The sequence below is a fragment of the Solanum dulcamara genome, chromosome 3, assembly GCF_947179165.1.
Source record: "Solanum dulcamara chromosome 3, daSolDulc1.2, whole genome shotgun sequence".
NCBI lineage: Eukaryota > Viridiplantae > Streptophyta > Magnoliopsida > Solanales > Solanaceae > Solanum > Solanum dulcamara.
Window position 1 is genome coordinate 67,059,113 of NC_077239.1, and position 10,500 is coordinate 67,069,612.

Consider the following 10,500-nt stretch of genomic DNA (forward strand, 5'->3'; position numbering starts at 1 on the left):
CCTATTTTTTATAGACCTGTTCTTGGTGATATAATGTTGGCTATTGTTGGTAATTTGTGAATGCTTTATATGTTTAGATCGAGTATCACATACTGAAACATAATTTCATCGGTGTCACGTTCCAACACACATTTGAATTGAGTATCACGTTTCGACACAAACCTTGAATCAGGTGTTACATTCCAACACAAATTAAGTGTTTGCTGGTCATATGAGAGGACCCTTATGTGAAATTTCATGATATTGAATTTGATGAACTGTGATCATGTTGAGTAATGTTTGAGATGAAAATGGTTACGTTATTTTGTATATATGTGCTTATTATGTTAGGTTTATTTGTCCATGACTCACTTACTGGTTAGCCGCGTGATCCTACCAGTACACCGTTGATTTTGTGTACTAATGCTACATTTGCTCTGTCTTTGTTGAGTACAAGACATATTCAGCCGGTTGTGGAGAGACCTCGCTTAGAGGAGTGATAGTGTTCAAGTTCAAGAATGAGGTATTTCTTTCAGGATGTCGTGGAGTCTCTTTTATTCCAGTCCCTTTTCCGGGACTTAGACTTTCAGACACTATAGTTATGTTTTCTTTCGGGGTTGTATCCCCTTTCAAGACTTGTTACTTATTTATAGTTTTGATACGATTGACTTTCAGTTCCTATGATGATTTTCCACATGTTTTAAGTTCATTAGTTGGATTCTAGCTGAGTTTATGTGAACTCAGCCATATTATTTGTATTTAAGGTTCTTACGTAGCTTTAAATTCGTTATATATTGTTCGTGTTGTGTTTTGGGCTGTATAATTGGTTCTCCCACCAAAGGATTAGAGTGGGGGTGTCAGTCACGGCTGGTCTTGGTCGTGACACTTAGACCTCACCCGATTCATAATTTGTCCAAGTGTGGCCTATGCTCAAAATTTTTCAAATCCAAAGTTTTCTGGCTCGATTTCCTTTCCCATTGGCTAATCTGTAACGACGGAGACATATCCTTACATTTCATTTAAAGTCATTTTGTGCTTAAAATAAGACTCAATAAATAGTTGGGTTTATTTGGATGAACTTATTTTAAGCAGTTTATAAGTTGAAAACAACTTAGAAGTAAAAAAAAAAAGGTTGGCCTACACCTACTTTTTTTTAAAACTTATAAGCAGTTTTCAACTTATAAGCTATTTAAAAATAAGTCAATCCAAACAGGCTAAAAAACTCAAAATAAAATATAAAAAAAATTATTTGGTTTACGTGGCCAAATGCCTACTAAATTATATTTTCAAAACTTAAAAATAATTAATTTAGCTAAGAGTTGATACTTGTATATAAAGGTAAGGCCATTTGAATTCCTTATACATTTTCTCTCTCTCCTCTCTTCTCTCTACCCATTCATAATAATGAACTTTTTTCCATTCCATTTCGAGCCTAAGTCATCTCTTTCTATATTCCTCAACACCTCTTTCCTTTTTCTAGTACTCTTATTTTACAGTCTCACTTCCAATGGTCTTAGCCAATCCCAAATTAGACACATCCATTTATCAAACACTAATAATAATGATTGCTCCAACTTACATAAATTTAGTGATGCACAATCTAAATGTACCTACATAAAAGAAAACATCAATTCTTGTTCTACAAAAGGGTATTTGAATTATCTTGAATTTTTCTACTGCTCTTTGGGTTGGTTGCCACTATTAGGGTACGTTCTCCTAGTCGTATGGCTTATTTTGTTATTTTATTTGTTGGGTAATACAGCGGCGGAGTATTTCTGCCCTTGTGCAGAAGGATTATCTAAAGTCATGAATCTTTCCCCTGCTATAGCTGGAACAACTCTTCTCCCTCTAGGAAATGGGGCTAACGATGTATTTTCGAGTATCATTTCTTTTACTCAATCAAGCAATAGTGGCACTGTGGGGCTTAATAGTGTTTTAGGTGGTGCATTATTCATTTCTTGTTTCGTTGTGGGAGTTATAAGTATACTAGTGTATACTACAACGTCCCAAATTGAACTAAGTATTGATAAGCCGAGTTTTATTAGAGACGTGTTGTTCATCATTTTCACACTATCGTGTCTGCTCGGGATCATTGTTTTCGGGAGGGTTACTTTGTGGATAGCAATTTGTTTCTCATGTATTTATGTCGTTTACATTTGCGTCGTATGTGCTATGCATTTCCTTATTAGTAAGACGGAAGGAGTTAAAAATGTAAACTCACTTTGCATAGAAGATGATCATGTATTTGATTGCGATATTGGTGTACCATTGTTAGGGTGTATTGATGATGAGGAAAATTGCTCTAGTGAGAAACAAATAACACAGATAAATTCCTCTACATCTTGCTGCAAATTGATCTTAAATCATTTTCTTAGTGTTTTGGAATTGCCCCTTTACTTGCCAAGAAGGTTAACCATCCCTGTTGTTAGTGAGGAAAGTTGGTCCAAGCCAATGGCGGTAATTTCAGTAACAATAGCACCAATTCTGGCAACATCTGTTTTAAGTCATCCAGGAGAAATCATAGACGTTTCCAAGGCGAATTTAATCATTGGCATGATATCAGTTTTTGTTGGACTTATTCTAGGGAATGTGGCATATTTGTCTACTCAAAAATCTAGTCCTCCAAAGAAATGCTTGTTGATTTGGCTCCTTGGAGGATTTATTATGAGTACTACATGGACATATATTCTTGCACAAGAATTGGTTTCTTTGCTAGTTTCATTTGGATATATTCTTGGAATAAATCCTTCAATTTTAGGACTCACTGTCCTAGCTTGGGGTAACTCAACAGGGGATCTAATATCAAATGTTGCTATGGCATTGAATGGTGGAAAAGCTGGTGTGCAAATGGCAATATCAGCTTGTTATGCTGGCCCATTATTCAATACCTTGATTGGTTTAGGTGTTTCTCTTGTGCTTGCATCATGGTGGGAGTATCCAACTTCTTATGTGCTTCCAAAAGATCATTTCCTCTTTGAAACTTTGGGATTTCTTATAGTAGGCTTACTATGGGCTCTTGTCATTTTGCCTAAGAGAAATATGCAACCTGATCACTTACTTGGTGTTGGACTTTTGGCTATTTACTTTTGCTTCTTGTTTCTAAGGTTTGCAAAAGGTTTTTAGTATGGAGTTATTACAAGCATTAGTTCAAACACAAATTATATGTATATAATTTTCATATTCTGAAAACACAATGATGTTTATATGAAGTATACATGGCTTGTACAATAAATAATATTTAATTGGTTGACACATGATTAAAATGCATATGCTTCAAATTTCTTTTCAATTATTCTTGTAATTATGCATAATTTTTTTTTCAAGGTTCCTACTACAACAAAAATTTGAAGAAAATGTGGAAGTTTTAATTAATTGATAGAAAAGTCTGCACTGACATTTTTCAGCCGGAAAATATTTTATTTATAAACTCAAAAGATCTTCAGAATTTTAACTACCAATTGAAATTAACTATCAGGATCCAAGTTTATAATAGCACAAAATCTAGTTTAATTTGAAATTAGAAAATTCATTCCAATATTAATTTGAATAAAAATTCTAAATACATAAATTAAATAAATATCAAAGTTTAATCATTTTGATTTTTTATAATTTTAAATTATTTTTTCAACATTTTCCCGTAATTTAAAGGCATATATCCAAATTTTGATGCACTTGTCACCATCTTCCAATATATTAAAACATTTCTCTCCAACTTTCAATTCATAATACACTTCTCATCTCAATTATTGAACTACTTTTCTTCAACGTAACGTAACTTTCAATTGTTGAAACACTTCTCTTCAATTTTCAAATGTTGATGCACTTCTCATCAACTTTAAATTTTATTTGTCCACTACTCTCCAAATTTTAGAGAAAAATTTCTTCCTCTTGTCCAATGTTGTTTGCACTTTATTAAATCTAATATAATTTTCTGCACCTTCCTCTTAGTAAAATAATTTTCATGCATATATTATTAGTCAAATGCTTGTAAACATAATCATTAGTCGGGAGCGGGACATTGATTCAAAGTTCAAGTACTGTCCGTGCATCATTTTTCTTCTCTATCACGACGAATCAATTGATTTAGTGTAGGCATTGTCGGCCCTAAATCTATCTTACTCTTCTTTGATCTCTTCCACAGATCGGTGGATATGGACCGGACCACAAGATAACAAATACCAAAAAAGGAAAGAAAGGTAAAGAGTATGATGGGATCCAACCTCCGACATCAAAAATAATTTGATTTTCTATGAAGATCGTCAAAACTCTAATGTCAATCTGAAGAGATATATTTTATTCATAAGCTAAAAAATCTACACAATTTCCGACTACTTCTCACGGTAAAAAAACAAACAAACTAATCCGTCTACTTATAATAGAGCAAAACATAGTTTAACTAGAAACTAGAAAAGAATATTCTTATATTTATATGATGGAAATTTTGACCAGACGTGAATTAAATAAACAGAAAAGGATCAAAACTATCTTTTAACTATTCGAAATAGATTAAATATATCTTTTATTCTGGCTCAAAAATATCCTTTTCATCTTACTATTGACTCACTTCTATCCCTCTGTTTAACGGAATGAAATGTGGCATCCTATGTGTATATTATTATGCCATATAGATCTCCATGTAAGCACACCTACCCTAACCATTAAAAGACCACACCCACCCCACCCATTAAAAGACCCAAATCCACTCCACCCCACCCCACCCACTCCATCATATAATCATGAAGAAGTCATCGAAAAATTGATCAGGCCGGATATTTCACAAAGAAGTTAAAGATGAAAGAACAGTTAATCGAAGATGATTACAAGGACGACAAGGAGGAAGAGGTTGAAAATGGTGAAGACAATGATGATGATGAGGATGAGTTTTCTTTCGCGTGTGGGATAGACACACTATCGATAGCGGCGAATGAGGCATTTTACAATGGTCAAATCCAACATCTGTTCCAGTTATTCAATCAAAATCTCCTTCTATCCGACAAAGATTTAGAAGGTTTGAAGAAACAATTACCAATAAGGACACTGGTCAAGAAGATATTTATACAAACAGAAGATAACTCAATTCCGGCAACTTCATCTTCTTCTGAAGAATTCGTCGGGCCCTTTTATGAATGGTCGAAAAATAAAGCAATTGAAGCTTCACCAGACAATCATGAGGTATGTAAAAAGAGTAATTCCACCGGATTTTCAAAGCTATGGAGATTCAAAGATTTTCTTCACTGGATTAACAATGATGAAAGAAACACGTTTGTGTTCTTAAAACCAACAACTACGGTGGCTAAAGTAGAGGAATATATTATTCAAAAGATGAAAAAAATGTTTTTGGAGTTGGATAAGAAGAAGATCTCCGGCGAAATTAAAGTCATCGGAAAAGTGACGAAGAAGAAAGGTGTGAAGAAGAGTGAAGGTGTGGTCTTTTAATGGGTGGGGTGGGAGTGGTCTTTAAATGGGTAGGGTAGGTGTGCTTATGTGAAAGATCTATATTGTATAATACCATACACATGTAATGTCACATATTATTTCGTCAGGGGTAGAAGTGAGTCAATAGTAAAATTTGAAGGGTATTTTTGAGCCAAAATATAATTTAAGGGTACATTTAGTCTATTTGAAATAGTTGAAGGGTTTTTGGCCTTTTTCCATTAAATAAATATCAAATCCTAATCAATTTTAATTTTCTACAATTTAAAATTAATTTTTCCAACACTGAATATAATTAAGCAGGAACAATGAGCTGTTTTTTTTTCATTAATTGATTTTAAACAGTTTTGTATAAAATTAATTAGTTTTAAATTTTTAAGTATTAAGACTTCATAGATAGTTTAAATAAGAAATAATTTTGTAATCAAAATTTTAGTATATTTAAAATTCTAACCATTAGGGAAGTTACTTAAATTACAAGTGTAAGTACTAGGACAGAAATTCAAACTACAATTTATTCAATGTGAGATTTATTTGTCAAGGGTAAAAAAGGCGAATGATACTTCACTAAAGAGTTTTGTGCTTTTAATATAGTTCTAATCTCTATAAAAGTATCACGCACGTTATCTCCTATCAGTCGTAATAAATGTTAGGTAACATTATTTAAAATTACCTATTATTTATTTGGAATAATGGTTCAAAAAATATTCGAACTTTGACGAAAATCTCTATAACAATCCCAAATTTTGAGTGGGTCCTATTACCCCTTTCACTATTTAATAGTGCATTTTAAAAATATATATGTGCCCAGCTAGACCACTTACTCAGTCAATCATAAGTGATTGACTCACACGAACAACTTAATTAATTAAACCAATCAATTAGTTTAATTAATTGATTTTAAGAAATATATTTGGACATTTAATTTAATAAATTAAAAAATAAAGTGGGACAAACAATTGCCAATCTTCTCTCCCAATCTCTTCCATCTCTTCATTTTCTTCACATTTGCAATTAATAGTTCAATCATGTCATTCATTTTCTTCACCAACATTGGAATGATGAACTTAGATCATTTATTAACCACACAATCCTTCCAACGAAAAAATTTACACTTTTCTGATCCATAATATGGGCAAGACCAGAATCTTCTACTCGAATTATTATTGGACCAAGAAGTTTTCAAAGGGAGTAACAAACCATGAAGCATCGCACTTCCTCATTCAACTTTGGACCATCCTTGTCAAAACAAATGTGATGCAAATCCAATTTTACCTTTTCCATGCTAACCCTAATTAAAAAAATAAGAAACTAGAGAGAAGAAATTAGAAGACCTAACTAAAAATCCAACAAACAAGACAAACAAAGCAATCAGAAATTAAAGAGAATAATTCGTTAAAGCTTACCTCTTTGAGCTACAATGGTAATTTGTGTTTGAGTGAACAACGACTAGGGAAAGAAGAAATAACAACGGCTACGGGAAGAAGAAACATGTAAAAGTATTACTACAAAATAGGTAAATAGGTAAAAATAGTTTATGAATATTATTACAAAATATTAAAAAATAAATTTCAAATTTATTGATACGGGCAGTTAATGATAGGCTCATGAAGTATTATTTTGTATCTTACGCGTCCGTCATGCATGTATTCACGTAGTGGTCCAGTTTGGCACATATATACTTTTAAAATGCACCATTAATAATGAGGAGGAGGGAGGGTAATAGGACCCGCCCAAAGTTTGGGATTGTTACAATAATTTTTGTCAAAGTTTGAATATTTTTCGGAGCATTATCCCTATTTATTCTATGATGTACAAAAATATGAGTTGATCGTAATTCAAAGTCATTACCCAAACTTTAGCCTTTGAATCACCAAAATCTGCCAAGAACGAGAGAGAAAAGAGAGTTTGAAGTTTTGGAGAAAAACTAAATTTCGAAATTAGAAATAACCCCACAGGTGTCGCAAAAGCGACCTCAAAGGTCTCTTTAGCAACACACGCCCAGGGCCCCCCAGTCAATTTAGCACACCCTTGTCGCTTTAGTGACCAAGGGTGGCTTTAGCCACGGCACTAGGTACAACTGGTCCAAAGGAGTTTTGAAAGTGCACAAGTCTCTGACAGGGTGCTCGGGATTCATTCAAAATTTCATACACGCAAATGAGATTTGCTATCCCATCAAATTCGACGTTCTGAAATTTCCATACAAGGTCATTTTTACCAAAACTAAATCCCACACCTAAGTGCCATATTTAGTCAATTTTCACAACGGGCTTCAAGATTAGACTGGAAGCCTCGAAAAATGAATAAAGGTCATTTTAGAACAAACTCAACATTTTAAAACTACACTGATGAAATTTTCATCTGAGTGCGTTTTTCAAGAATGTTGATCAAAGTCAAACTCAGGAAAAATTTGAAAGACTAAAATGCCAAATGGCCACAAACTCATACCAAAAGCCTCGATATTCTTGTTGATCATGAGACTAGCCTAATTTGGCCATTTAGAGCTGATGGAACCATCAAAATTCTATTTTAAGGTCGTTTACCTAAAATTATGACCAAAACAAACTTTTTAAGTTTCAAAAGCTCCAAAATAGAGAAACGAGGATTAAACCCAAATGAACGACCAGGAGATTGAACACTCAGTGCCAGCAAGTTATAAATGCCTTAGGATCGCTATAGAAGCGCTCTAAATGATAAAATGAATGCATTAACTCAAAAATGACCTGGAGGGTCAATACAACATCCACTACTAAAATAAATTTCATTCGCAAAAGTAAGAGTCAAGAAGTACCTAAAGGCACAAAATAAGCTGAGGAACTACTCTAGCATCTCTTTCTTCGTCTCTTAGGTAGCCTCCTCAACTTAACGATGTCTCAAACGGACCTTAACCACAGGAATGACTCTAGATCGCAACTATTACACATCTCTGTCTAAGATAATGACTGGATCCTCAATATAAGTCAAATGATTATCCAACTAACTGCATCATACTGGAGCACATGAGACTCATCTGGAACATACTTGCGCAGCATCGAAACATAGAAATAGAATGGGAAGTTGAGAAGTCTAGGGCCAAAGCTAATTCATATACAACTTCACCAACTGTCCTCAAAATCTCAAAAGGGACAATATATATGGGGCTAAGCTTGCCCTGCCTCATAAATCTCATTATGCCCTTCATGGTGATACACAAAGGAATACCTTGTTGCCAATGAAAAATCTCAATGTCTAATGCATACGATCCTCATAACTCTAGTGTCTACTCTAAGCTATCCTGAGCCTATCCTGAATCACCCCTACATGATCTTGATGTGCTAAAATTTGACGGTACATCTAATGCATTTAACAAGGAATAAATGTTAGTTCTTAAGCAATAATAGGGTATTTTAATAGTTTCTTACTATATCAAGCCAGGAAATCAGCAAAAATGGATAAAATGGCAAAACAAAGCAAAGAGCTGCAAAATGAAGATCTGACGGCAGGTATGACGGACTGTCACGCCTACGATGGATCGTCAACCCAATCATCAATCTAAATACAAAGAGGGACAGGAGTTGATAGTTATGACGGAAAATCCAATGAGCCGTTGCATCACTGATGAGCTATCAATTTTGTCGTCGGACTTAAATATAAGTGAAGCCAAAAAAAGAGTTATGAAGACAAATTTGATGGATCATCACACTTCTAATGTCCTATCATCTCCATCATCAAAACAGGCGTTTAAATCTATCAGCACTGGTTAGTGCTGCCGGTGCGATTGATGGAATGTTAAGCCTCTAATAGTCCATCATCTTCACCGTTAGGTGGACGTCGGAGAGCCACATCTTTGACTTTTGAATTTCTTATTTCTTGAGACTATAAATACCAAATTTTAGGTTTTATTTCAGCATTCTATTTTTGGGAGAACACACAGAACGCAGTATTGCTTTGAGTATGGTTTATTGAACAAAAATTATGAATTATGAAATCAAAGTGTTGATTATTTCATATTTTGTAAGTTTCTATCCTTTAGATGAATGCAATAATATCTCTTATTTTCATAATCATGAGTGGATACATCCCACAACCTAGGGTTGTGAAATCCATGACGATTTCACCTAAATCTAGGGGTTTGTACAAAATGACCTAAGTAGTGCGTTGCGCATCTTGCTAATACTTTCGTATTAACTAAATTATAATGGTTGCAAACATTAGATTCTGTAAAAGAGTAAAACCTGGAGAAAAGAGTTAACAACAATAATTCAAATTGTAAATTCGTCTAATAGTTAATGTTGTAACAAGATTAACTACTTTGAGTGATTTTTTGTGATTGACTTGAAACATATTTAGTTCGAAAGAATAAAAATGTCATATGATTAAGATGGTTGAGAAACATTTAAGTGTGATAAATGTGTGATAAACTGATGCATTCTGAAATGCGTAAAGTTATTATGTACTAACCTGAATATCGATTAATTAGTTTTGGTGAACACCAACTTGGGCCGTTTTCCTCATAAACACTAATCTCCAGCTACTGTGAATCTCCTTTTGTTAATATTTATTCATCAGAACTATATTATAAAGCCCCATATATTTCAACTTTGTGTCGAAAATAAGTAACTAAAAGTAAAAATAACTGCATACAGCTTAATCGTCGCCTTATTCCCTGTAGGATTCTACCCCAACCTAGTTGGGTTCTATATTTAAAAACTACCACTTTATATCTCTTTGTCGAGGTGTAATGTAGGCGTATCAAATTTTGGCACCATTGCTGGGAAATACGGTTGTCTATTAAGTCAAGTGTGTGTTATTTGACTATTATTCTTATTTCCTGATTTTACTTTTTGTTTGTTGTATCTGTGCTTCTGAAGGGTACAAGTCAGTGCATGCCAAGTACCCGAAGTAAGGGTGAACCGTTGATTCCTTACAATCCAGAAATCAATAGGTCAGTCCGCAAGATGAATATGCAAGAACTAGAAGTTCAAAGGTAAAGAGACAAATATGGATGGGGTTAGAGCCACTAGGGCCATGGTTCTTCCTCTGCTACCAACAGGGCAAAAGTTCACTATCACTAGAATAATGCTTCAACTGTTGAAATTAAAAGGATTA

The 10,500-nt window shown here is 33.8% G+C and overlaps 2 protein-coding genes across 2 annotated transcripts; both read left to right on the top strand.

Moving 5' to 3' along the window:
- Window positions 1-1,359: 1,359 nt before the first annotated feature.
- On the top strand, window positions 1,360-3,226 carry LOC129881698 (cation/calcium exchanger 1). Its single transcript, XM_055955816.1, has one exon. The coding sequence runs from the start codon at window positions 1,384-1,386 to the stop codon at window positions 3,100-3,102; it is 1,719 nt and encodes a 572-aa protein (XP_055811791.1). The 5' UTR covers window positions 1,360-1,383; the 3' UTR covers window positions 3,103-3,226.
- Window positions 3,227-3,960: 734 nt separating this feature from the next.
- LOC129883620 (uncharacterized) lies at window positions 3,961-5,529 on the top strand. Its single transcript, XM_055958244.1, has 2 exons — window positions 3,961-4,013; window positions 4,722-5,529. The coding sequence occupies exons 1-2, from the start codon at window positions 3,961-3,963 to the stop codon at window positions 5,413-5,415; spliced, it is 747 nt and encodes a 248-aa protein (XP_055814219.1). The 3' UTR covers window positions 5,416-5,529.
- The last annotated feature ends 4,971 nt before the right edge of the window (window positions 5,530-10,500 follow it).

Bases quoted from the DNA above. Each gene is read 5' to 3' on its own strand.
- LOC129881698 (XM_055955816.1), top strand. From the start codon at position 1,384: ATGAACTTTTTTCCATTCCATTTCGAGCCTAAGTCATCTCTTTCTATA.
- LOC129883620 (XM_055958244.1), top strand. From the start codon at position 3,961: ATGCTTGTAAACATAATCATTAGTCGGGAGCGGGACATTGATTCAAAG. The intron at 4,014-4,721 runs GTACTGTCCGTG...ATAATCATGAAG, and splicing joins GACATTGATTCAAAGTTCAA to AAGTCATCGAAAAATTGATC.